The sequence below is a fragment of the Eimeria tenella genome, genomic scaffold (assembly GCF_000499545.2).
Source record: "Eimeria tenella Houghton genomic scaffold, Eth_scaff9, whole genome shotgun sequence".
Classification (NCBI taxonomy): domain Eukaryota; phylum Apicomplexa; class Conoidasida; order Eucoccidiorida; family Eimeriidae; genus Eimeria; species Eimeria tenella.
The window spans coordinates 218,238-238,237 of record NW_013543465.1 but is presented as its reverse complement, the minus strand read 5'-3'; the positions used below and the strand labels follow the sequence as shown (position 1 = coordinate 238,237).

The window sequence follows — 20,000 nt, the reverse complement described above, 5'->3', positions numbered from 1 at the left end:
AGGACAAAGACAAGCAAAGGGCGAACTAACGGGCCACAGCCTCGTGCTGCAGCTGCTGCTGCGGCTGCTGCTGCCAGCTGCAGCAGCAGCTGCAGCGGTAAAATTGGCTGAGCAGTAAAATTGGCTGCAGCAGCAAAAGCAGCTTCAGCAGCAGCACCAGCAGCAGATGCAGCAGCAGCTGCTGCTGCTCTAAGCAGCAGCAGCTATCGGGCAGCGAAAAACTTCGTGTGCAGCAGCGGGTCGGTCACCTGTAGGCACCTCAAACCCTAAACCCTAAACCCTAAACCCTAAACCCTCGTTGGAGCACGACGGCCCAGGGGTGCTCTGGCGCGAGCAGCAAGCCCTAGACCCTAAACCCTAAACCCTCCGCAGCAAGAGCTTCTACAAAAAGGGAAAAGACGCAGCTCCCAGAAGGGAGCCTAGGGTTTAGGGTTTAGGGTTTAGGGTTTGCTCACATCGGCAATCTTGAGGGTTACCCAAATGCCAAGGATCACCACAAACACCAGAGTGATGCTCATCCTGCGAAACCCTAAACCCTAAACCCTAAACCCTAAACCCTAAGCAAACCCTAGGCTCACAACATCCCAGTGCTTCTGCCTCTATGTGGGGCGTCCTTAACTTCCAAACTGCACTGGGCTGAGGGTTTAGGGTTTAGGGTTTAGGGTTTAGCGCACCAAATGACGATAAACCCTTTCTGCGCTCTGTCCTGTTCGTCGAAGCTGATGCCCGCTTGGAGTCGCTGCACGCAGGAAACCCTAAACCCTAAACCCTAAACCGCAGACACCTAACTGCAGGTCCCCTATCCAGGGGTGAGGGTTTAGGGTTTAGGGTTTAGGGCTTACTCGCGGAGGAGCTCCAGCCTCTGCCAGCTGCGGTGCCCCTCGAAAGCCCTGAGTACCACAAACCCTAAACCCTAAACCCTAAACCCTAGCAGACACAGCTGAGCCCTTCACCAGAACGGGCGCCTCGAGGCTTGAATGCGCTAGGGTTTGGAGCTGTGCAGCTGAGGGTTTAGGGCTCAGGGTTTAAGCTTTTGTTAACACGCCAGCTTCTAGGGTTTGGGATTCCCTCAGCAGACCTGCGCGTCAGCGAAGGTAACCAATCCATAACTGCTGCTGCTGCTGCTGCTGTTGCTGCTGCTGCTGCTGCTGAGCGCTAGCAGCACCAGCAGCAGCAGGCCGAGCCATGCGAGCCGCTGCGGCCCTCGCGTCATTGTTTCAGCTGCGGCAGCAGCAACAGCAGCTGTAGCAGCAGCAGCGGCTGTAGCAGCAGTAGCAGCGGCAGCAGCAGCAGCAGCTATGACGGCTCCGTACCGCCCAAGGAGGATGTTATATCTAGGATCTATCTAGTGAGCGCGTTTTAAATGAAAAGGGAAATTGGATTCAAATTCATTGCTGCTGCTGCTCCTGCTGCTGATCTTGCTGCAGCCCCAGCAGCAAACAGCCCATGCTGCTGCTGCTGCTGCTGCTGCTGCATGCAGCGCCTTCGACCGGAACAGCAAAGACAGCAGCAGCAACACGTGCTGCCGCAGGTCGTGTTGATGCTCAAAGAGCAGCAGCCAGCTGCAGCAACTGCGGCAACGCGTCTCTTCCTGCAGCAGCAGCAGCAGCAGCAGCAAGCGATGCCCGGACACGCAGCAGCAGCAGCAAAAGCTACAGCTACACCTCAGCTGCTCATCTAATTTGTTTTTTAGGGGCCTCGAAAAACAAAATTTTGGCTTGATAGGACAGAAAACCTAAGCCCTAAACCCTAAACCCTAAACCCTGGCCCGTAAACCCTTGCCGTGCGTGTCGGCGGCGCCGAGCGACGCTGTCTAAACCCTAAACCCTAAACCCTAAACCCTAAACCCTGCTCGCCCCTACGTAAAAGAGCACAGCAGCAGCGGCAACATCGGTGGCAGCGGCAGCGGCGGCAGCGGCGGCAGCAGCAGCAGCAGCAGCAACTCCAGCAGCAGCAGCAGCCGTAACAGCAACAGCAGCAGCAAATAGGACAGCAGCAACAGCAGCAAATAGAACAGCAGCAGCAACTGCCGCAACAGCAGCCGCTGCAGCGGGTGCTGCTGCGGCTGAAGCCTCTGGAGCAGCAGCAGCTACAACGGAAACCTGGGGTTTAGAAGCCTAGGGTTTAGGGTTTAGCCACGGCCCTATCTCACTCATAACCCTAAACCCTAAACCCTCGCGAAAATGAATGGCGCTGGCCCCCACGTTAGCCGTGAGTTCTTCGACCTCATCAAGTTCATCGGGGAGGCAAGGTCTAAACAGGTAGGGTTTAGGGTTTAGGGCTAAGGGTTTAGGGTTTAGGGTTGAGGTTTTATCGTCTAGGGTTAAGGGTTTGGGGTTTCCATCCCTAGCACTTGGTGCTTTTCAGGCTTAAGGGTTGGGGTTTACAGCTTAGGCTTTAGGGTTTTGGTTTACGGTGTGCGGGTTCAGTATGCGGGATGGAGTATTAGGGTTTAGGGTTTAGGGTTTAGGGTTCAGGGTTTAGGGTTTAGGGTTTGTGCACAGGAGGAAGACCGCATCATAGCCAATGAGACTGTCGTGTTGAAGCAGCGGATGAACCAGCCCAGAGTCTCGACAGTACGCAAACCCTAAACCACAAACCCTAAACCCTAAACCACAAACCCTAAACCCTAAACGCCGGGGGCTGGCTGCGCCTGCGCTGTAGCTGCAAACCCTGAAGCGAGGCTTGCAGCAAACCCTAAACCCTCGCGCGCAGCTTGCCCGCAGCGTGCGCCTGAGGGGCGCGTGGGGGCCGCGCTAGGGTTTAGGGTTTAGGGTTTAGGGTTTAGGGTTTGCAGCGCAAGATGCAAGAATTCATAATCCGAAGCATTTATATCGAGCTGCTGGGCCACAGCGCCGCCTTTGCACATATCCATGCAGTTAATTTGGCGAACCAGCAGCAGGCCAAGGCGAAGTGGATAGGTCTTCTAAACCCTAAACCCTAAACCCTAAGCCCTAAACCCTGGCGCGAAGGCCTGAGCGTCGCGCCCAGGAAGCCCCAGCCCGAAACCCTAAACCCTAAACCCTTGGTGCTGCTGCTCCGTCAGCGCGGCTGCTGGCACTCCCTAGCTGCGGAAACCCTAAACCCTAAACCCTAGCTGCTTCTTAACGCCTCCTGAGAGGCTCTGTGCAAACCCTAATTATCTTGTTCTGCGGAGGCCTGAGCTGCCAGGCTGCAGCAGCAGCAGAAACAGCGCGAGTCGTTCGAGGGTTTAGTGTTTAGGGTTTAGGGTTTAGGGATTAGGGGTTAGGGTTTGGGGTTTGCCTCGTGCAGGATACTTGGCCTGCAATTTGTTCCTCCATCAAGACCACGAGCTGATGCTTCTGCTCGTGAACACCATCCAGAAGGTAGACCCTAAACCCTAAACCCTAGACCCTAAGTTTGTCTGCAGAGCTGCTTCTTTCTTCCAGTTGGCTCATTCTTGTCTCATGGTTTTTGTTTTGGTCTTGCGAGGGTTTAGGGTTTAGGATTTGGGGGCGATGCAGGGCCGTTTCACTTAGCTGTGTCTTGTCTCTCCCCCAGGGTTTAGGGTTTAGGGCTTGGGTTCAGGGTTTAGGATTAGGGTTTAGGGTTTAGGGCTCATGGGTTTAGGGTTTAGAGTTTCGGGCGTAGGGTTTCGGGCTCAGGGTTAAAGGCTAGGGTCTAGCTAGGGTCTAGGGTTTACGGCTAGGGCTGAGGACTGAATGTCCAGGGCCAGGGTTTAGGGTCTAGGGTTTAGGGTTTAGGGTTTAGGGTTTAGGGTTTGTGTTCGCAGGACCTGCGTTCTCCAAACGTGTTGTTTGTGCACGCGGCGCTGCAGTGCGTCTCGCGGCTGCTGACGCTGGACATGCTGCCTTGTGTTGCTGCAGCAGCAGCAGATTTGCTGCAGCACCCAGCAGCAGCAATTCGCCGCAAAGCCCTGATGGTGCTGCACCGCATTCTCATCCTGAGCCCCCCCCCCCCGCTGCCGGACCCGCAGCAGCAGCAGCAGCCGCAGCAGCAGCAGCAGCAGCAGCAGGAGGGCTACGTGGTGGCGGATTTGTTCGGGAAAGTGCGCCGCGCAGTCTGCGACGGAGACCCTTCAGTCATGGGGGTTTCTGTTCATCTGTTGGGACTTTTGGCAAAAACTCACAAACCCCAAAGTAGGGTTTTCATTCCTTCTTTGGTTTCCATTCTCAAACAAATCATCGACAGAAAGCTCCCCAAAGACTACGAATACCACAGAGTCCCGGCGCCCTGGATCCAGGCAAGAAGGGTTTAGGGTTTGGGGTTTAGGGTTTAGGGTTTGGGGTTTAGGGTTTAGGGTTGGGGTTTTGCAGGGTTTAGGGCTTAGGGTTTAGGGTTTAGGGTTTGGGGCGTGCAGATGAACATTTTGTCGGTGTTGTCTTCGCTGGTGGCGGGAGCCCCGCCTGGAGGGTCCGAGTCTGCGTGAGGGTTTAGGGTTTGCGTGAGGGTTTAGGGTTTGCGTGAGGGTTTAGGGTTTAGGGTTTAGGGTTTGGGGCGTGCAGATGAACATTTTGTCGGTGCTGTCTTCGCTGGTGGCGGGAGACCCCCGGCTTTCTTCGGAGGTTTACTTGGTGCTGGAGGAGACGATGCGGCGCGCAGACTGTTCCGCTAATGTAGGGTTTGCATTAGTGTATTCGGGGGTTTGTGCTGCTGCTGCAGTATACCCGCAGCAGCGGCTGCTGGCAGCAGCAGCAGCAGCAACGTCCAAGTTTTTGCTGTGCAGCAACAACAACCTGCGCTACGTGGGCGTGGCGGGGCTCGCTGCGCTCGCTGCTGTCGCAGCTAGCCACGTAGCTAGCCACCAGCTAGCTGTCATTGACTGTTTGGAAGATGCAGACGACACTCTCAAACACAAAACCCTTTGTCTTCTTTCTGCAATCACAAACCCTAGCAACGTGGCTTTCGTCGTCGCCAGCCTCATGCAGCACCTGCGCACAGCAGCAGACCCTCACCTCCGCGCCAGCCTCGTTTCCCGAGTCGCCATGCTCGCCGAAAGGTCCCAAACCCTAAACCCTAGACCCTAAACCCTAAACCCTAGGTCCTGAGCCCTCGCCCTGGGGGGCGCGCGCCCGCGCGCTGCGCCGCGGCCGTCGCACGCCGCGGCGCCCCGCTGGCGCCAAACCCTCGCGCGGCCCCAAACCCCAAACCCTAAACCCTAAACCGTAGACCCTAAACCCTTTGCGGCGCAGGTTCTCGCCAAACCCTAAGTGGTTCGTGGGCGCGGTGCTCTCGCTGCTGGAAGTGGGGGGGGCCTGCGCGTCCTTAAGTGCTGCTGGAGTCGCGCCGGCGCTGGCAGCAGCAAGCAGCAGCAGCAGCAGCAGCACAGCAGCAGCAGTTCACGCAGCACAGTCGCTGCTGCAGCTGCTCGTCGACGGCAGCGACGGAAGCCCCGAAGAAGACACAGCTTTTAGGACTTATGTGGTCAACTCTTTGGCGCTGCTGCTGCAGCAAAAGAAGCAGCTGCCCGACATCCTCATCCAGGCGCGCCTAGGGTTTAGGGTTTAGGGTTTAGGGTTTGGGGTTTAGGGTTTGGGGTTTGGGTTTTAGGGCTTGGGGTTTGGGGTTTGGGGTTTAGGGTTTGGGGTTTAGGATTTGGGGTTTAGGGTTTGGGGGAGCTTCATGGCTAGGGCGCTGGCGCGGGGTTCAGCTGCGCGGCTAGGGTTTAGGGTTTAGGGATTTCGTTCGCGGCAAGGGTTTGGGCCTTGTCGACAGCGAGTCTTCAGGGCTTGTCTTGTGGCTAGGGTTTAGGGTTTAGGGCTTGCTTTGCTAGGGTTTAGGGTTTATGGCGCGCTTTGCTAGGGTTTAGGGTTTTGCAAGGACAGCGTCTGTAGTTTCAAGCGCAGCAAAACCGTTTAGGGGTTTGCTCTTCAGCCGCCGCCGGAAGCCCACAATTAGGGTTTGGGGTTTAGGGTTTAGGGTTTAGGGTTTGTGCTCAGGTGGCAAGTTGGGTGCTGGGGGAGTATGGCTCCCTTTGCTCTCTGCCGGATTTCACGCAGCACGACTTGCTGGCACTGCTACGGGACGCAGCGCTGCGGTAAACCGTAAACCCTAAACCCTAAACCCTAGCGGGGTCGTGGGCCATGAGCCGCGGGGCTGAGCACACGGCGCTTGGGGCCCCCAAACGCTAAACGCTAAACCCTAAACCCTTGTGTCTGCAGTACCAAAAGCGCGAGCACCCAGGGCTGGGCGCTGTGGGCGCTGGTGAAGCTGTCGGCGCTGAATGCAGCAGCAGCAGCAGCAGCAGGCCCTGCAGCAGCAGCAGGAAAGGCAGCAGCTGTTGACGGCCTCGTGCTGCAGCTGCTGCAGCAGCAGCAAAAGTACCTCGGCTCCACTGACATACAAGAAAGGTGTTTTAGAGGGGCTTTGCTGCTGCAGCTGCTGCCGCCCCGGCTCCTCGGGTAAACCCTAAACCCTTAACCCCAATGCAAAAGCCAAACCCTAGAGGCAGAACAAACTCTCAAGCCACAAGCATGCTTGGAAGCTCTGCAGTTTAGGGTCTAGGCTTTAGGGTTTAGGGTTTAGAGTTTAGGGTTTGGTCTTCAGGGAAGTTTTCCCCTTTGATGCGGCAAACGAAGATATTCCAACAGAGGACCTGCTGAACACAGGAGCCGTAAGTTGCTGCTGCTGCCGCAGTTGCTGCTGTTGCAGCAGGTGCTGCTGCAGCTGCTGCTGCTGTTGCTTCAGCTACTATTACTTTAGCTGCGGCCAATGCAGCTGCCCCTGCTGCAGTTGCTGCTGCTGGAGTTGCTGCTCCTGCAATTGCCGCTGCTGCTGCAGTCACTGCTGCAATAGCTTCTGCTGCTGCAGCTGCTGCTCAACATAACTCGCTGCTGCTGTTATGGCTGCTGCAGGCCTACGCTCGTGCTGCTGTTGCAGCTGGAGCCGCGGAGTACGTGCCACTGAGCAAGAGAGCAGCAGCAGCAGCTGCTGCTGCTGCTGTTGCTGCTCCAGATTCAGCAGTGCATGCAACAGCAGTTGTTGCGCAGCAACACCAGCCAGTGCGTCCAGCCTCAAAGGCTTAGGGTTTAGGGTTTAGGGTTTGGGGCTTGAGGGAACTGTTCTAGGGTTTGTGAGATCGGCCACCGCTACAACTGGGGTTTAGCGTTTAGGGTTTAGGGTTAAGGGTTTTGCTGCGGCGCTGCAGCACCACACAGCTGCTCTTAACTTCACGCCCTACGCTCCGCCGGCTGCACCGCAGCAGCAGCAGCAGCAGCAGCAACTGCACCAGCAGCATCTGCAGCAAGGGGCTGGCAGCGCTGCTGCTGAGTCCAGCACTGGCTTCAATGTACAGGGTGAGGATTTAGGATTTAGGGTTTAGGGTTTAGGGGGCACAACAGCAGCAGCTATGGTCCTGCTAGGTTTTCCACGTGAGGGTTTAGGGTTTAGGGTTTAGGGTTTAGGGTTTATGCGCAGGGCCTCGTCGGTGGGGCCCGTTTGGCTTTGTGGGGACAATCAACGGCGCTGACCCAGCAGCAGCTGCTGCTGCTGCTGCACCTGCTGCTGCCAGCAGCAGCAGCAGCTGGCAGCCGCATGCAGCAATCGCAGCCGTCTCCGCTATGGAGCTGCCGCCGCAGCCTCAGTACGCGCAGCAGCAGCAGCAGCAGCAGCAGCACCGGGAGCTCACAGAGCGGGAGCGCATGGCTGCTGCGCTGTTCGGGGGGCTTGCTGGGGACGCCACAGCAGCAGCAGCAGCAGCTCCTGTTGCTGCTGCTGCAATGCCTGCAAGCGGGACACCTCTCATCATTTCCCCGTCAGCAACGGCCCCTGCTGCTGCTTCTGCTGCTCCTGCTGCTCCTGCTGCTCCCTCAGTAGTTCAGAAGCACGCCCCCCCAGTCGACCTGCTTGACCTTGACAGCAGCAGCAGCAGCAGCAGCAGCAGCAGCAGCAGCAGCAGCACTGGGGTAGATGATCTGGTTATGGATGTCCTGTCACTGAGTCTGCAGCAGCAGCAGCAGCAGGAGCAACAGCTGCTCCAGCCGATGGCGATAACGACAGAACAGGTGACCTGACTCCCCTGCTGCAGTTGCTGCTGCTGCTGCTGCTGCTGTCACTCTCATTCTCACTTCAGAAGGGCCCGTCTTACTATGTGCACTTAAAGGACTCGTCTGCTGCTGCTGCTGCTGCTACTGCTGCTGCTGCTGCTGCTGCAGTTGGGCCGCGGCTGGGGTCTGCTGCCTGGGGAGGCCGCAGCAACTGCGGCGCTGCAGCGGCCGACGGCTTGCGCAGACTACGCCCGAGAAGTCTTCTCTGTAAACCCTAAACCCTAAACCCTAAACCCTAAACCCTAATTTTGAATAGTAAACCCTCACGGCAAATCCGGTCTAAAAGCTTGCCGTCGAAGCCTCAACTAAACCCTAAACCCTAGAGCGTTGCCTGCTGAGTGTCCCGGGGCTGGCCTGGGGTTTAGGGTTTAGGGTTTAGGGTTTAGGGTTTGCTTGCAGAAAAGCCTCGGGGCAGCAGTGGTAGAAGTCATTGGCGAAGAAGCTGTTGCTGCAGGCACTGCAGCAGAAGGCGCGGTGTATATACACCTCAGCATTGACGCTCCTGCTGCTGCTGTTTATTTTAGAATCAAAGCGGCTACACAGAGGTACTCTGCTGCTGCTGCTGCTGTTGGTGCTGCTGTTGCTGCTGCTGCTGCAGTTGGGCTGCGGCGGTGGCGTCAGAACTTAGAACATAGGGTTTAGGGTTTAGGGTTTAGGGTTTAGGTTTTGTGTGCCTGCGCGCGCAGTCTAGCTAACCGCATTGCTGCAGCATGCAGCAGCCTGTAGAGCTGCAGCAACAGCGGCAAAAGCTTTGCTGCAGTTGTTGCTGCAGGTGCTGCGGCACCTGCAACTGCTGCTGCAGTTGCTGCAGCTGCAGTTGTTGTTGCAATTTCTGCAACTGCAACTGCTGCAGGTGTTGTTGCAAGTGCTGCAGCAGCAGCTGCTGCCGCTGCAGCTGTTGCTACAGGTGCTGCAACAGCAGCAGCAGCTGCTGTTGCAGCACCTGTTGCTAATCCTGTTGCTGCAAGGGCTGCAGCAGCACCTGCTGCAGCTGCAGTTGTTGCCAAAACTGCTGCAGCAGCGGCAGCTGCTGCTGTTATTGCTGTACTTGCTGCTGCAAAGCTGCAGCAGCAGACGCAGCAACATTTCTTCCAGCAAGGGTGACAGTGGCAGCAGCTGCCGGCTGCAGCGGCAGCAACAGCAGCAGCAGCAACAGCAGCAGCAACAGCAGCAGCAGCAGAACAGCCCAGAGCTCTCTCCTTTTGCTTCTGACTTTAACCATTGTTTTCTATACGTTAGATATTTGAATGGCATTGGATGTTGCTCCTGCTGCTGCACCGGTGGCAGAAGCAGCTGCAGCTGCCGCAGTGGCTGCTGGAGTCTTTGGTGCTGCTGCTGCTGCTGCATCTGCTGCTTCTAATTTAGAGACTGCTGCTGCTGCATCTTTCTGCTGCTGCTTCATTGTCCTTTGCTGCAGCAGCGCTGCCTGGTGCTGCACTCTTATTGGCTGCTGCTGCTGCGTGTTTTCCAGTTTCTTCATCTGTTGTTGTTGCTGCTGCTGCTGCAATGTCTTGTGTTTGTGCTTCTCCCTGGTTTGCTGTTGCTGCACCTAAAGTTTCGGCTGCTGCTGCTGCTGCTTCGGTTGCTTCTGACTCCCGTGGTGCTGCCCCTCCTGCTGCTCCAGTTGCTGCTGCCGCTTCACCTGCTGCTGTTGCGTTATTTGCTGCTGCTGCGTCATTTGCTGCTGCTGCCGTGCCATTTGCCACAGCGGTTGCTCCATTTGTTGCTGCTGCTGCTTTGTTTGCTGCTGTTGCTTCATTTGCTGCCGCCACTTTGCTTTCTGCTGCTGCTTCACTGGGGACTTCTGCCGCTTCGTTTGCTACTGCTGCTTTTTCTGCTGTTGCTGCCTCATTTGCTGCTGCTGCTTCTGCTGCTGCTCCTGCTGCTGGCATTTCATTTGCGGCTGCTGCTTCTGCTGCGGCTGTTTCATTTGCTGCTGCTGCTTCTTTTGCTGCTGCCATCTCATTTGCTGATGCCTTTGCTTCTTCTGGTACTGCTGCTTCGTGTGCTGTTGCTTCTTCCTCCGTTGCTGCTGCTGTTTCTTCGTTTGCTGCTGCTGCTTCTTCAGTAGTCGGCGTTTCTCCAACTCCCGCTGCTGCTTCGTTTGCTGCTGTTGCTGCTGCTGCAAAGCTTAGTTCCTCTTGTGTTGCTGCTGCTGCTGCTTCTTGGGACTGGCCTTGCGTCGCCTCACTTGGTGTTGCTGCTATTTCGTCTGCTGCTGCTTCCTCCGCTGCTGTTGCTGCTGCTGCTGCTCCGTCTGCAGCAGCAGCAGCAGCAACGTCAAGGCTCCGCTCGCTGCTGCACTCACTAAGGGAGCGGTCAGTGCTGCAGCAAGTGCTTTCGCTCCGCAGGTGCAACGAAGGAATTTGCAGCTGGCTGCTGCTGCTGCTGCTGCTGCTGCCGCCGCCGCCGCTGTTTTCGCTGGCGTCACCATCACTGAGCAAAAGCAGCAGCAGCAACAGCAGCAGAAGCAGCAGCAGCAGCAGCAGCAAATAGCAGCCACAACGGTCGTCTGTCCTTTTTCCCCGCAGCGCCCGTGGGCCGAAGGGCTGCTGTTGCTTCTGCCGCTCCATCTGCTTCTGGTGCTGCTGCTACTGCTGCTGCTACTGCTGCTGCTGCTGCCACTCCAGCTGCTGCTGCCGCTACTGCTATTTCTGCTGCTGCAACTACTGCTGTTCCTGCTGCTGCTTGTGCTGCTACCGCTACTGTTTCTGGCTGCTGCTGCTGCTACTACTACTACTGCTGGCTGCTGCTGCTACTGCTGCTGCTGCTGCTGCTTGCCTGTCGTTTGTTTGGACATTTGCTGCTCTACGGGCCTCTTCGCACATCCGCTTGAACTCTTGAATGAGAAAAAACAAAAATAAAAAAAAGACATTTAAAAGTAATTTTAAAAATATTTTAAAACATTTTTGAAAGAATATAAAGAAATATTAAAGGAGATATTTGAAAAGAATTCAAAAACAGATTTGAAGAGATTTTTAAGAGATTTTTGAAAGAGATTTGGAAGAAGATTTAAGAGGACATTTAAAAAGAATCAAAAGACGTTTTGAAAATATACTTAAAAGGAATTAAAAAAGGCATTTAAAAAGGATTTTAAAAGCAGTTCTAAAAAGATTTAAAAAGAATTCACAAATATTGAAAAAGGCATTTAAAAAGTACTCGAAAAAGAATTTAGAAAGAATTAAAAAAGATATTTCAAAGATATTTAAAAGGTTTTTTTTAATTTTTTAATACTTCAAAAGATATTTAAAAAACATTTTAAAAATAATTAAAAAAACATTTAAAGAAGTTCTAAATAAACACTTCAAAAGACTTTTCAAAAAGGTTAAATTAACTTAAAAAAGAATTAATAATAGACTTAAATAACTAATAAAAAGAAGACAAAAATAAATAAATAAAAAGGGGACAAACAAAATAAATTAAATTAAAGAAAGTTAGACGAAATAAAGTAAAATAAAATAAAATAAAATAATAAAATACGGCAAAATAAAACAAAACAAAATGAAATAAAATGAAATAAAAGAAGACACAAAACAAATAAAATAGATACAAAATAAAAGACAAAGGAGACAGTTGCTGCTGCTGCTGCTGAGGCAGCAGGCTGCTGCAGACCCTGCATGGCCCTGAGTCTCTGGGCCTGTTTCTCTTGGCGAATTGCTGCTGCTGCTGCTGCTGCTGCTGCTGCTCCTCCCGCCACAAAAGCAGCAGCAACTCTTCTGTCTGTCTCCTTCACAGGGGCCTCGTCCAAAAAGGTAAGTGTCTCCAAAGAGACAATTGTCCGCTGCCTGTAGTGCGCCATTAGAGACACCTGCAGCAGCAGCAGCAGCAGCAGCAGCAGCACCAGCATGTTCAGCAGCAGCAGTAACAGCAGCGACAGCAGCGCGTTCAGCAGCAGCAGCACCAGCAGCACCAACAGTAGCATGTTCAGCAGCAGCAGCAGCATTTATGCATATATACTTTGCAAATATTCCTTTCTTTACATACAACCCTTTTTAATTTAACTCTTTTGCTTCTTGAAAAGGCCCCACCTCTGGGGTTTAGGGTTTAGGGTTTGCGCGCCAGAGCGCACTAGCTAGGGTTTAGGGTTTAGGGTTTGGGCCTGACAACGGGGTTTCTCTGCATATAAAGGACTTTGAGTTGTTTGATTTGTTTGAAGGCCATTATGCTTTCTTCCTTTTGAATTCTGTTGTTGCTGAGGTCCAAAACCGCCAGAACCCTAAACCCTAAAATAGGGTTTAGCTTTGAGTCCTCCAGTTGGTTCGAACCCAAGTGCAGCGTCTCCAGTAGCGGGCAGCAGCCCTCTGAGGAATAAAAGCAAAATGGAATTTAAATAAATTAAAAATAAAAAAAAGAAATTAAAATTAAAAAATAAAAAGAATTAAAGAATATTTGAAAAAGAATTAAAGAGGAATTAAGAGGAAATTAAGAGAATTAAAAAAAAGACACATAAACAAACAGCCAGGGGCTGGGCTTTTTACGCTGTTTGGCTTGTCTCGGACTAAACCCCCCAAACCCTAAACCCTAAACCCTAAACCCTAAACCCTAAACCCTAAACCCTTAACCCTGAACCCTAAACTCTAAACCCTAAACCCTAAATGCTGGGCCGAAAAGCTCATGTTTACAGGAATCGCGTTTTCTCGTTCCGCCCCCGCCCTTCCCGGTTCCGTAAACCTTCAAACCCTAAACCCTAAACCCTAAACCCTACCTAGGCCGGACAAGTCGTTGATGAAGTTGTTGCTGAGGTTCAAAACCCTCAAATCCTTCAGCGGCGAAAGTCCAGAAATTGACCGAATGCAGTTTTCGTTCAAACACCTTAGCAGCAGCAGCAGCAGCAGCAGCAGCAACAGTAACAGCAGCAACAGAGCCAGTCTCAGTAGCAGTAGAAGCAGAAATAACAGCAGCAGCAGTTCAGCAGCAGTGGCAGCAGCAGCAGCAGCAACAGCAACAGCAGCAAAGGGCGAATCCGATGGCGTTCGGCATCAACCTCGCCGCTGTGCTAAACCCTAAACCCTAAACCCTAAACCCTAAACCCTAAACCCTAAACCCCAGGTAGCGTTGAAGGGTCTATATACAGGTCCGCAGAGGCAGCCAAATCCTAAACCGTTGCTTTGCAAGGGTTTAGGGTTTAGCGCTTTTGGAGGCCAAGGCCTTAGGTGTAGGGGTTTAGGGTTTGGAGTTTAGGGTTTAGGGTTTAGGGTTATGCTCACAGAGTTCGCAGCGAAGTGCAGTTGTCTAAACCCTCTATCTTGGATATTGCTAAGCACAACACAAACCCTAAACCCTAAACCCTAAACCCTAGACCCTAAACCCTATAATAGCTTGGACCCTAAGCACTATGTGCTGCTATCTGCAACGCCCTAACTAATGCTCCGTTGCTGCTTGTATTTGCACCCTCTGCTGCTGCAGCAGTTGCTCCTGCTGCCGTTGCTGCTGCTGCTGCTGCCCTAGCTTCAGCGAGGCTGCGCCAGAGCCGCCACCTGCTGCAGCAGCGCAGTTGTATTTTTTTGCTGCAGCACTGCAGCTGGCAGCAGCAGCAGCTAGCTGGTGAGCAGCACTGGGGTTGTGTGCAGCAGCAGCAAGCAGCTAGCAGCAGCAGCTAGCAGCAGCAGCAGCAGCAGCTGGCAGCCAGCAGCAGTTGCTGCTGCGGCGTTTAAACGGCTAGAGGGTTTCAGGTAAGCAGTCAGGGCCGCAGCAGCGCTTGCTGCTGCTGCTGCAGCGCGTGCTGCAGCAGCTGAAGGTTCTAGGGCTTGCTGCAGCAGCTAAGGGAGCTAGGGTTTGCTGCAGCAGCAGAAAGCTGGGGTTTGCTGCAGCAGCAGAAAGCTAGGGTTTGCTGCACCAGCAGAAAGCTAGGGTTTTGTGCAGCAGCAGAAAGCTAGGGTTTGCTGCAGCGGCAGAAAGCTAGGGTTTGCTGCAGCAGCAGAAAGCTAGGGTTTGCTGCAGCAGCACAAACCATTGCCGTCGGCGTAAAGAGCCTTCAGTCCCGAAAAACCCTCGAGGCCTCCCAAAGAAGAAAAGCCTCTGCGGTGTACGTACAGCACAGAGTTCAGTGCTGCTGTTCTGTAGTAGACTTTCGGCTTTTCCCGCAGCAGCGCGGAAAGCGCCGCGGAAGTCATTTCCCCCATTCCGCCAAACCCTAAACCCTAAGCCCTAAACCCTAGGGCCTGCGCACGCGCCGGCCCTGCGTCAAACTACAAACTCCGCAAAAAGCAAAAGTCAAGCAGCACAAGCCCTTAAACTCCACTTCTGTACACACTCAGTAAGTGCTGCTGCGGCTGCTGCTGCTGCTGCTGCTGCTGCTGCTGCTCGCTAGACACCGCGAAGCCGCAGGGGCGCTGCAGCAGAAGCAGAAACACCCAACTTAAATAAAACTAATTTATTTTTAATAATTCAAAGAGAACAAATTTCAACTCTTAGCTGGCTAGATGGCTTGTAGACACATTGCATGCACCAGCATGCGGTCACTACAGTAGCGGCAGCAGCAGCAGCAGCTCTTGCTGCTGCTGCTGCTGCTGCTGCTGCAGGTACAATTTTAGAACAAGGGCACTATCTCTTTAAATGGTTTAAAGTTTTTTTTAGATCTCGTGCCGTCGCGCTTTACAAGCCCACCATCGACAGCAGCAGGAGCAGTTGCTGCTGCAGCAGTTGCTGCTGCTGCTGTTCTCGTTTGCGCTGCAGCCGCAGCAGCTGCTGCTGCTGCTCTAGAAAGCCACTAGCTGCAGCGCCGAGATCTATTAGCAGCAGCTAAATACAGATGCGGCAGATGCCGCTACAAGAACTGCAGCGGCAGCAGCACTAACTAACGGCTGACGCGGCTGCAGCAGAAGCAGCAACAGCAGCAGCAACGGCCGCAGGAGCAGCTGCAGCAACGGCAGCAGCAACAGCAAGCTATGCTGGCTCCGCACGTATTACAGTGGGGCCACCGCTGCCTCAGCGGGCCTATCTCTCGCTGCAGAGCCGCAGCAGCAGCAGCAACTGCAGCAGCAACTGCAGCAGCAACGACCGAAACGGCAGCAGCAACAGCAGCAGCAGCAGGGGCCCCGCTACGTGAAAGTCGGGGGCGGTGGCTGCGTGCTGCAGGAGTGCCTGCTGCACCTGCTGCTGGGTCAGCAGCAGCATCAGCAGCAGCAGCAGCAGCAGTCTTCTTCAGGCGCACGGTGCATGCAGCAGCAGCTGCTGGGGGGGCAGCAAATGCTGCGGCAGCAACCCATGCTGCAGCAGCAGCAGGATCAGACTGCAGCAGCAGAAAACGCCTCACAGTTGCTGCTGCATCTCGGCAGCTTGCGGCGGAAGTGCCGCTGCAGCTGCTGCGGGCTGCAGCAGCACCAGCAGCAGACGCAGAAGCAGCACCAGATGCAGCAGCAGCAGCAGAAGACATAGCAGCCGCAGACTGGTGCCCGCTGCGGGCCCTGTGGAGGCGCTGTGTGCAAGAGCAGCAGCAGCAGCGACAGCAGCAGCAGCAGCAGCAGCAGCTGGAGCTGGGCGAGAGCGAGGATCCTCTGACGCTGGAACATATCTGTCTTCTTCTTGAGGTCTGTAGGCTAGGCCGCAACACCAAAACCCTAAACCCTAAACCCTAGCTTCCAAACCCTAATTCTCAGACGCTAAACCCTAAACCCTAGCTCCCTGTCGAGTCCAGAGCACTCGACTCGTTTCTCGCTCACGCACCTCGGCCGCAAGGTTCAGGGTTTAGGGTTTAGGGTTTAGGGTTTAGGGTTTAGGGTTTGCGCTGCAGGGCTGCCTGGCAATTGGCCTGCGCGAGTTTACTGTTCTTGGGGGCCTTCTCAGCCTGGGCCGTTCTGCTGCAGCAGCAGCAGCAGAGCCTGAGTCTCTGCTGCAGCAGCTGCCACGTCAGCCCAAACCCTAAACCCTAAACCCTAAACCCTAGCAGTGGAGGGCGCCTGCTGCAGGCGGAGAATGGCCGCAGCAGCACAGCTTCAGTCCTGGCGCTCAGTCTGTCTGGGAAGTGTTTAGGCCTAAAGGTCTAGGGTTTAGGGTTTAGGGTTTAGAGTTTAGGGTTTAGGGTTTGCGTTCAGGAGTGAGTAAAGCTGTCCGCCGTTTGGCTTTTCTCCATTTTGATTTTTTCGAAGATGCACAAACCGCGCTGCAGCAAATAGGGCCTGAGAAGGGTAAACCCTAAACCCTAATTCGTGGTATTCATGCTGAAAGTTTTGGCTCCCGCCTTGAATGCCTATGCATTAGCGCGTTCTGTGTAGAGTGAAGGGTTTAGAGTTTAGGGTTTAGGGTTTTGGGCGTAAGACCTAGAACCAAGGCTGAAGCACAAAGCCTTGAACCCTAAATTCTTGGCCTAAACCCTCAGGAGGGTTTAGGGTTTAGGGTTTTGGGCGTAAGACCTAGAACCAAGGCTGAAGCACAAAGCCTTGAACCCTAAATTCTTGGCCTAAACCCTCAGGAGGGTTTAGGGTTTAGGGTTTTGAAAGGGGCGCATGAGGGGCTATAGTCTGTGCTGAAGTCCAGTACCCAGGGGTTCAGGCTAAGGGTTTAGGGTTTAGGGTTTAGGGTTTAGTGTTCAGGGTTTGTGCGCAGCGGCCGCCCTTTGGGATATTTGGGACCTCTGCAATGTTGCTGAGGCCTTTGCGCAGCAGCGAATGCCATCTGCTGCTGTTGCTGCTGCTGCTGCAGCACTGTTTCAGCAGCAGCAGCAGCAAGAGCTGCTGCTGCCGTTTGCTGCTGCAGCGCGGCTGCTGCTGGCCTTTGCCCATGTGGACATTCATTCAGCCGCGGTGCTGCAGCCGCTGCAGCAGCAGCTGCAGCAGCTGCTGCAGCAGCTGCAGCAGCAGCAGCTGCAGCGGGAAGACGGCCTCGCGCTGGGCGCAGCAGCAGAAGCAGCCTTGCTGCTGCAGCATCACCAGCAGCAGCAAGAAGGGATGCAGTGGGCCCCTTTGCTGCTGGCTTTTGTGGAAAAGTGAGCAGCAGCGCAAGAATCGGGGTTTAGGGAACTGCTTTAGGGTTTAGGGTTTAGGGTTTAGAGCGTTGCGAGCCTCCTGTTGGTCTCAGCAAAGTTCAGGGCTTGACGTGCTGCTGCTGCTGTTGCGGCTGCAGGGCTGCTGCATTTGCTGCTGCGCAGCCTGAGACCTTCTGGACGCGTCCTTCTAATGCTCGGCTCCACAGGTGCTGCAAACCCTAAACCCTAAACCCTAGACTGGGCGCATGGTGGCAAAGAAGTAGCAAATCAGGGTTTAGGGTTTAGGGTTTAGGGTTTAGGGTTTAGGGTTTAGGGTTTGGCAATGCGCAGGCAACTTCTTCTCTGCCGACTAGCGCTGCGCACTCTAGACCGCTCCCTGTATGAACAGCTTGACCGTAAGGTTTCTGAGGGGATGAGGGTTTAGGGTTTAGGGTTTAGGGTTTGGGACTCAGGGTTAGGGATTTATGAATTAGGGTTTAGGGTTTAGGACCTGGGCTTTGGGGTTTGAGGTTTCTACTCGAAGCTTTTGCCGCAGTGAATGCCCTGCTTTTTTTTGCTTCTCCCAAAATAAAGACCATTTCAGTGATTTATTGCAAGGTGTCTAGGGTTTAGGGTTTAGGGTTTAGGGTTTGGTGCTTTGCCCGCAGACAATACTCGGAACATCTTGCGGCAGCTGCAGCGCATCGAAATCACTCTGAGCCCGAGACCCCCAACAGTTTTCGTTAGAAAGGTAGGGTTAAGGGTTTAGGGTTTAGGGTTTAGGGTTTAGGTTTGTGGGGTCTGAGTTTTGGGCTCTAGGGCTTCCTTTGTTCCGTCGGGATAGCCATGAAATGAGGGTTCAGAAATTCGATGCAGCAGCCACGTTTATATATTATGGAACTACGAATTTAGGATTTAGGGTTTAGGGTTTAGGGTTCAGGGTTTAGGGTCTAGGGTCTAGGGTTTGTGGTTTTCAGTTGAGTGCTATTCTGACCAAGCTGAGGATCGCCCACCAACTCTACCCAATGCGGTAGGTCTCTCGCTGCAGTGTGTGGAGGCCTCAGGCTTAGGGTTTAGGGTTTAGGGTTTAGCGTTTAGGGTTTGGGTGCGTGCAGAGGGGTTCTTTGCTTCGACATTCTAGAAAGAGACAGGAGACTCGCGTGGTGCTGCGACAGCGCAGATCGTTTCTACGTGGGCACCAACAGCAAGACTGCAGCAGGTAAGGTTTAGGGTTTAGGGTTTAGCGTTTAGAGTTTAGGGTTTTGGGTTTAGGGTTTGGGGTTTGGGCTTTCACAGTAGGGCTGCGCGTCTTGCTTGCACTTGAGGCTTATGGTTTAGGGTCTGGGGTTTAGGGTTTAGGGTTCGGGGTTCAGGGTTCGGGTATTCATAATAGGATTGCGCATCTTGCGTGTACTTGGGAGATGAGGGTTTGGCTTTGGGGTTTAGGGTTTAGGGTTTACGGTTTAGGGTTTGATGTGCAGTCCGTCTACAAGAAAAGATCGTGCGCGGCCTCGACATTCGCATAGCGAATTGTGCCTATTGGCAGTGGAGCAAAATGAAGTAAACCCTAAACCCTAAACCCTAAACCCTAAACACTAGATACTAATTCCTCTGGGGGACAACTCTAAACCCTATGCCTTTGCTACACTACAGAAACCCTAAATTTGTGTTTCTGGCGCCTTAAAAAGCGAACTACATGCCATAGGGTTTAGGGTTTATGGCCTAGGGTTTAGGATTTAGGGTTTAGGGTTTAGGGTTTAGGGTTTGTCTGAAGGGCTAGAAGAACCCGCATCGAGTTCGTTCGCATGAGCCGCTACTACGCACTGCAAGACCGCCGGTGAGCCCTAAACCCTAAACCCTAGAGCTTTAGTGTCCGCTAGCCTCTAGGACCGGCCAAGACACTGTAGAGGGTATCCAGGGTTTAGGGTTTAGGGTTTAGGGTTTGTGCTGCAGAGAAATCGACGTGGAGTTTGAGGGGTGGCTGCTGCCCCACGTGCATCATGTGCACCGCAAAAACAACATTGAGGCTTTTTGCCATTTTCCCAACAACCAGCCTCTGGGCTACGCCGTTTACTAAACCCTAAACCCTAAACCCTAAACCCTAATTTGGGTCTGCCGCCAGACAGGCAGGCAACTGTTCGTACGCTAGGTGGTTACCTTTTGCGTGGTTATCAACTTCGGCAGCTTGGGGTTTGGGGTTTAGGGTTCGCCCGCCCAGGCTTTATGATCTGGGGTTTAAGGTTTGGGGTTTAGGGTTTAGGGTGGACGATCTGAGGGTTTAGGGTTTAGCAGCAGGGTTTGAGTTTGAACCGCAGAGTTCAAGTTTGGAGGTTTAGCGCTTAGGGTAGGGTTTAGAGCTGAAGTGACCAGATAACCCATCATCTAGAGTTTGGGGTCTAGGGTCTAGGGTTTAGGGTTTAGGGTTTAGGGCTAAATGAAGTGAATTCTCACGCATGGTAGGCTCAACGGTGTATTGCTTAGGGGCTAGGGTTTAGGGTTTACGGTTATCAGTCCAGGGTTTAGAGTCTGTGTAGCAAAGCGGCCAGCCTGACTATGGATAGCGTGGGCGGGGCCGTTGCCTACGCCCAAATATTGCCAAAAACCAACTGAAATAGATTAAAATAATATTAAATTCTGTAAATTTAATTTAAAATTTAATTTAAATGACTGGAAACCTTCCACTGAGCTGATGTGGCCTGCTCGAGCGACGGCGCGCCGGTGTCGATACACCGCGCGGGCGGCTTCCGGTGTCTGTGCAGTGCGCGGCGTCCAAACCGTTTAAATTCAATAAATTTTGAATTATAAAAATTAATTCAATATAATTTGCAGAAATTAATTGTTTATTAGGCGGTGGTTCTCTTCACTGGCCCGCAAGGACCCCCGGCGTGGCACGGGCGCGCGCGAGGCCGGCGCGGAGGTTTGGACCGCCTCTTCGCGCTGCTGGCTGATTAATGGAGGAACAGAATTAAAAAGGATTTATTTTATTTCAATTAAAACAATTTATGAGATTTAAAGCAGCGCAAGAAGGACAGACGGTGTGTGTGGGCTCGTGTGCGCCGCCCCAGGGCTAG

General features: G+C 53.5%; 5 protein-coding genes across 5 annotated transcripts in view; 2 read left to right on the top strand and 3 right to left on the bottom strand.

Moving 5' to 3' along the window:
- Window positions 1–203: 203 nt before the first annotated feature.
- On the bottom strand, window positions 204–1,213 carry ETH_00008635 (uncharacterized protein; the record flags this gene model as incomplete). The annotated part of the gene is made up of 5 exons (XM_013378540.1): window positions 204–248; window positions 456–519; window positions 675–739; window positions 843–890; window positions 1,079–1,213. The coding sequence occupies 5 exons, from the start codon at window positions 1,211–1,213 to the stop codon at window positions 204–206; spliced, it is 357 nt and encodes a 118-aa protein (XP_013233994.1).
- A 970-nt stretch (window positions 1,214–2,183) lies between these two features.
- On the top strand, window positions 2,184–8,722 carry ETH_00008630 (adaptin N terminal region domain-containing protein, putative; the record flags this gene model as incomplete). Its single annotated transcript, XM_013378539.1, has 16 exons — window positions 2,184–2,261; window positions 2,505–2,576; window positions 2,798–2,921; window positions 3,274–3,347; window positions 3,755–4,225; window positions 4,488–4,981; window positions 5,175–5,466; window positions 5,922–6,019; window positions 6,144–6,383; window positions 6,529–6,595; window positions 6,837–6,983; window positions 7,130–7,277; window positions 7,399–7,985; window positions 8,136–8,234; window positions 8,427–8,501; window positions 8,714–8,722. 16 exons carry the CDS (start codon window positions 2,184–2,186, stop codon window positions 8,720–8,722), a joined length of 3,075 nt encoding a protein of 1,024 aa, XP_013233993.1.
- Window positions 8,723–9,388: 666 nt separating this feature from the next.
- On the bottom strand, window positions 9,389–10,600 carry ETH_00008625 (uncharacterized protein; the record flags this gene model as incomplete). Its single annotated transcript, XM_013378538.1, has 1 exon — window positions 9,389–10,600. The coding sequence occupies one exon, from the start codon at window positions 10,598–10,600 to the stop codon at window positions 9,389–9,391; it is 1,212 nt and encodes a 403-aa protein (XP_013233992.1).
- A 129-nt stretch (window positions 10,601–10,729) lies between these two features.
- ETH_00008620 (leucine rich repeat protein, putative) lies at window positions 10,730–14,149 on the bottom strand (the record flags this gene model as incomplete). Its single annotated transcript, XM_013378537.1, has 5 exons — window positions 10,730–10,866; window positions 11,640–11,835; window positions 12,132–12,328; window positions 12,733–12,839; window positions 13,974–14,149. The coding sequence occupies 5 exons, from the start codon at window positions 14,147–14,149 to the stop codon at window positions 10,730–10,732; spliced, it is 813 nt and encodes a 270-aa protein (XP_013233991.1).
- Window positions 14,150–14,914: 765 nt separating this feature from the next.
- Window positions 14,915–20,000, top strand: part of ETH_00008615 (uncharacterized protein) — a gene marked incomplete at both ends in the record, with an annotated part of 5,577 nt that continues 491 nt past the window's right edge. Inside the window, 12 exons of the mRNA XM_013378536.1 lie at window positions 14,915–15,556; window positions 15,760–15,874; window positions 16,061–16,153; window positions 16,572–16,950; window positions 17,088–17,156; window positions 17,281–17,345; window positions 17,598–17,680; window positions 17,907–17,959; window positions 18,045–18,148; window positions 18,411–18,489; window positions 18,704–18,766; window positions 18,883–18,931. Of these exons, the coding sequence (XP_013233990.1) occupies window positions 14,915–15,556; window positions 15,760–15,874; window positions 16,061–16,153; window positions 16,572–16,950; window positions 17,088–17,156; window positions 17,281–17,345; window positions 17,598–17,680; window positions 17,907–17,959; window positions 18,045–18,148; window positions 18,411–18,489; window positions 18,704–18,766; window positions 18,883–18,931 (1,794 nt within the window). The remainder of the gene's footprint in view (window positions 15,557–15,759; window positions 15,875–16,060; window positions 16,154–16,571; window positions 16,951–17,087; window positions 17,157–17,280; window positions 17,346–17,597; window positions 17,681–17,906; window positions 17,960–18,044; window positions 18,149–18,410; window positions 18,490–18,703; window positions 18,767–18,882; window positions 18,932–20,000) is intronic.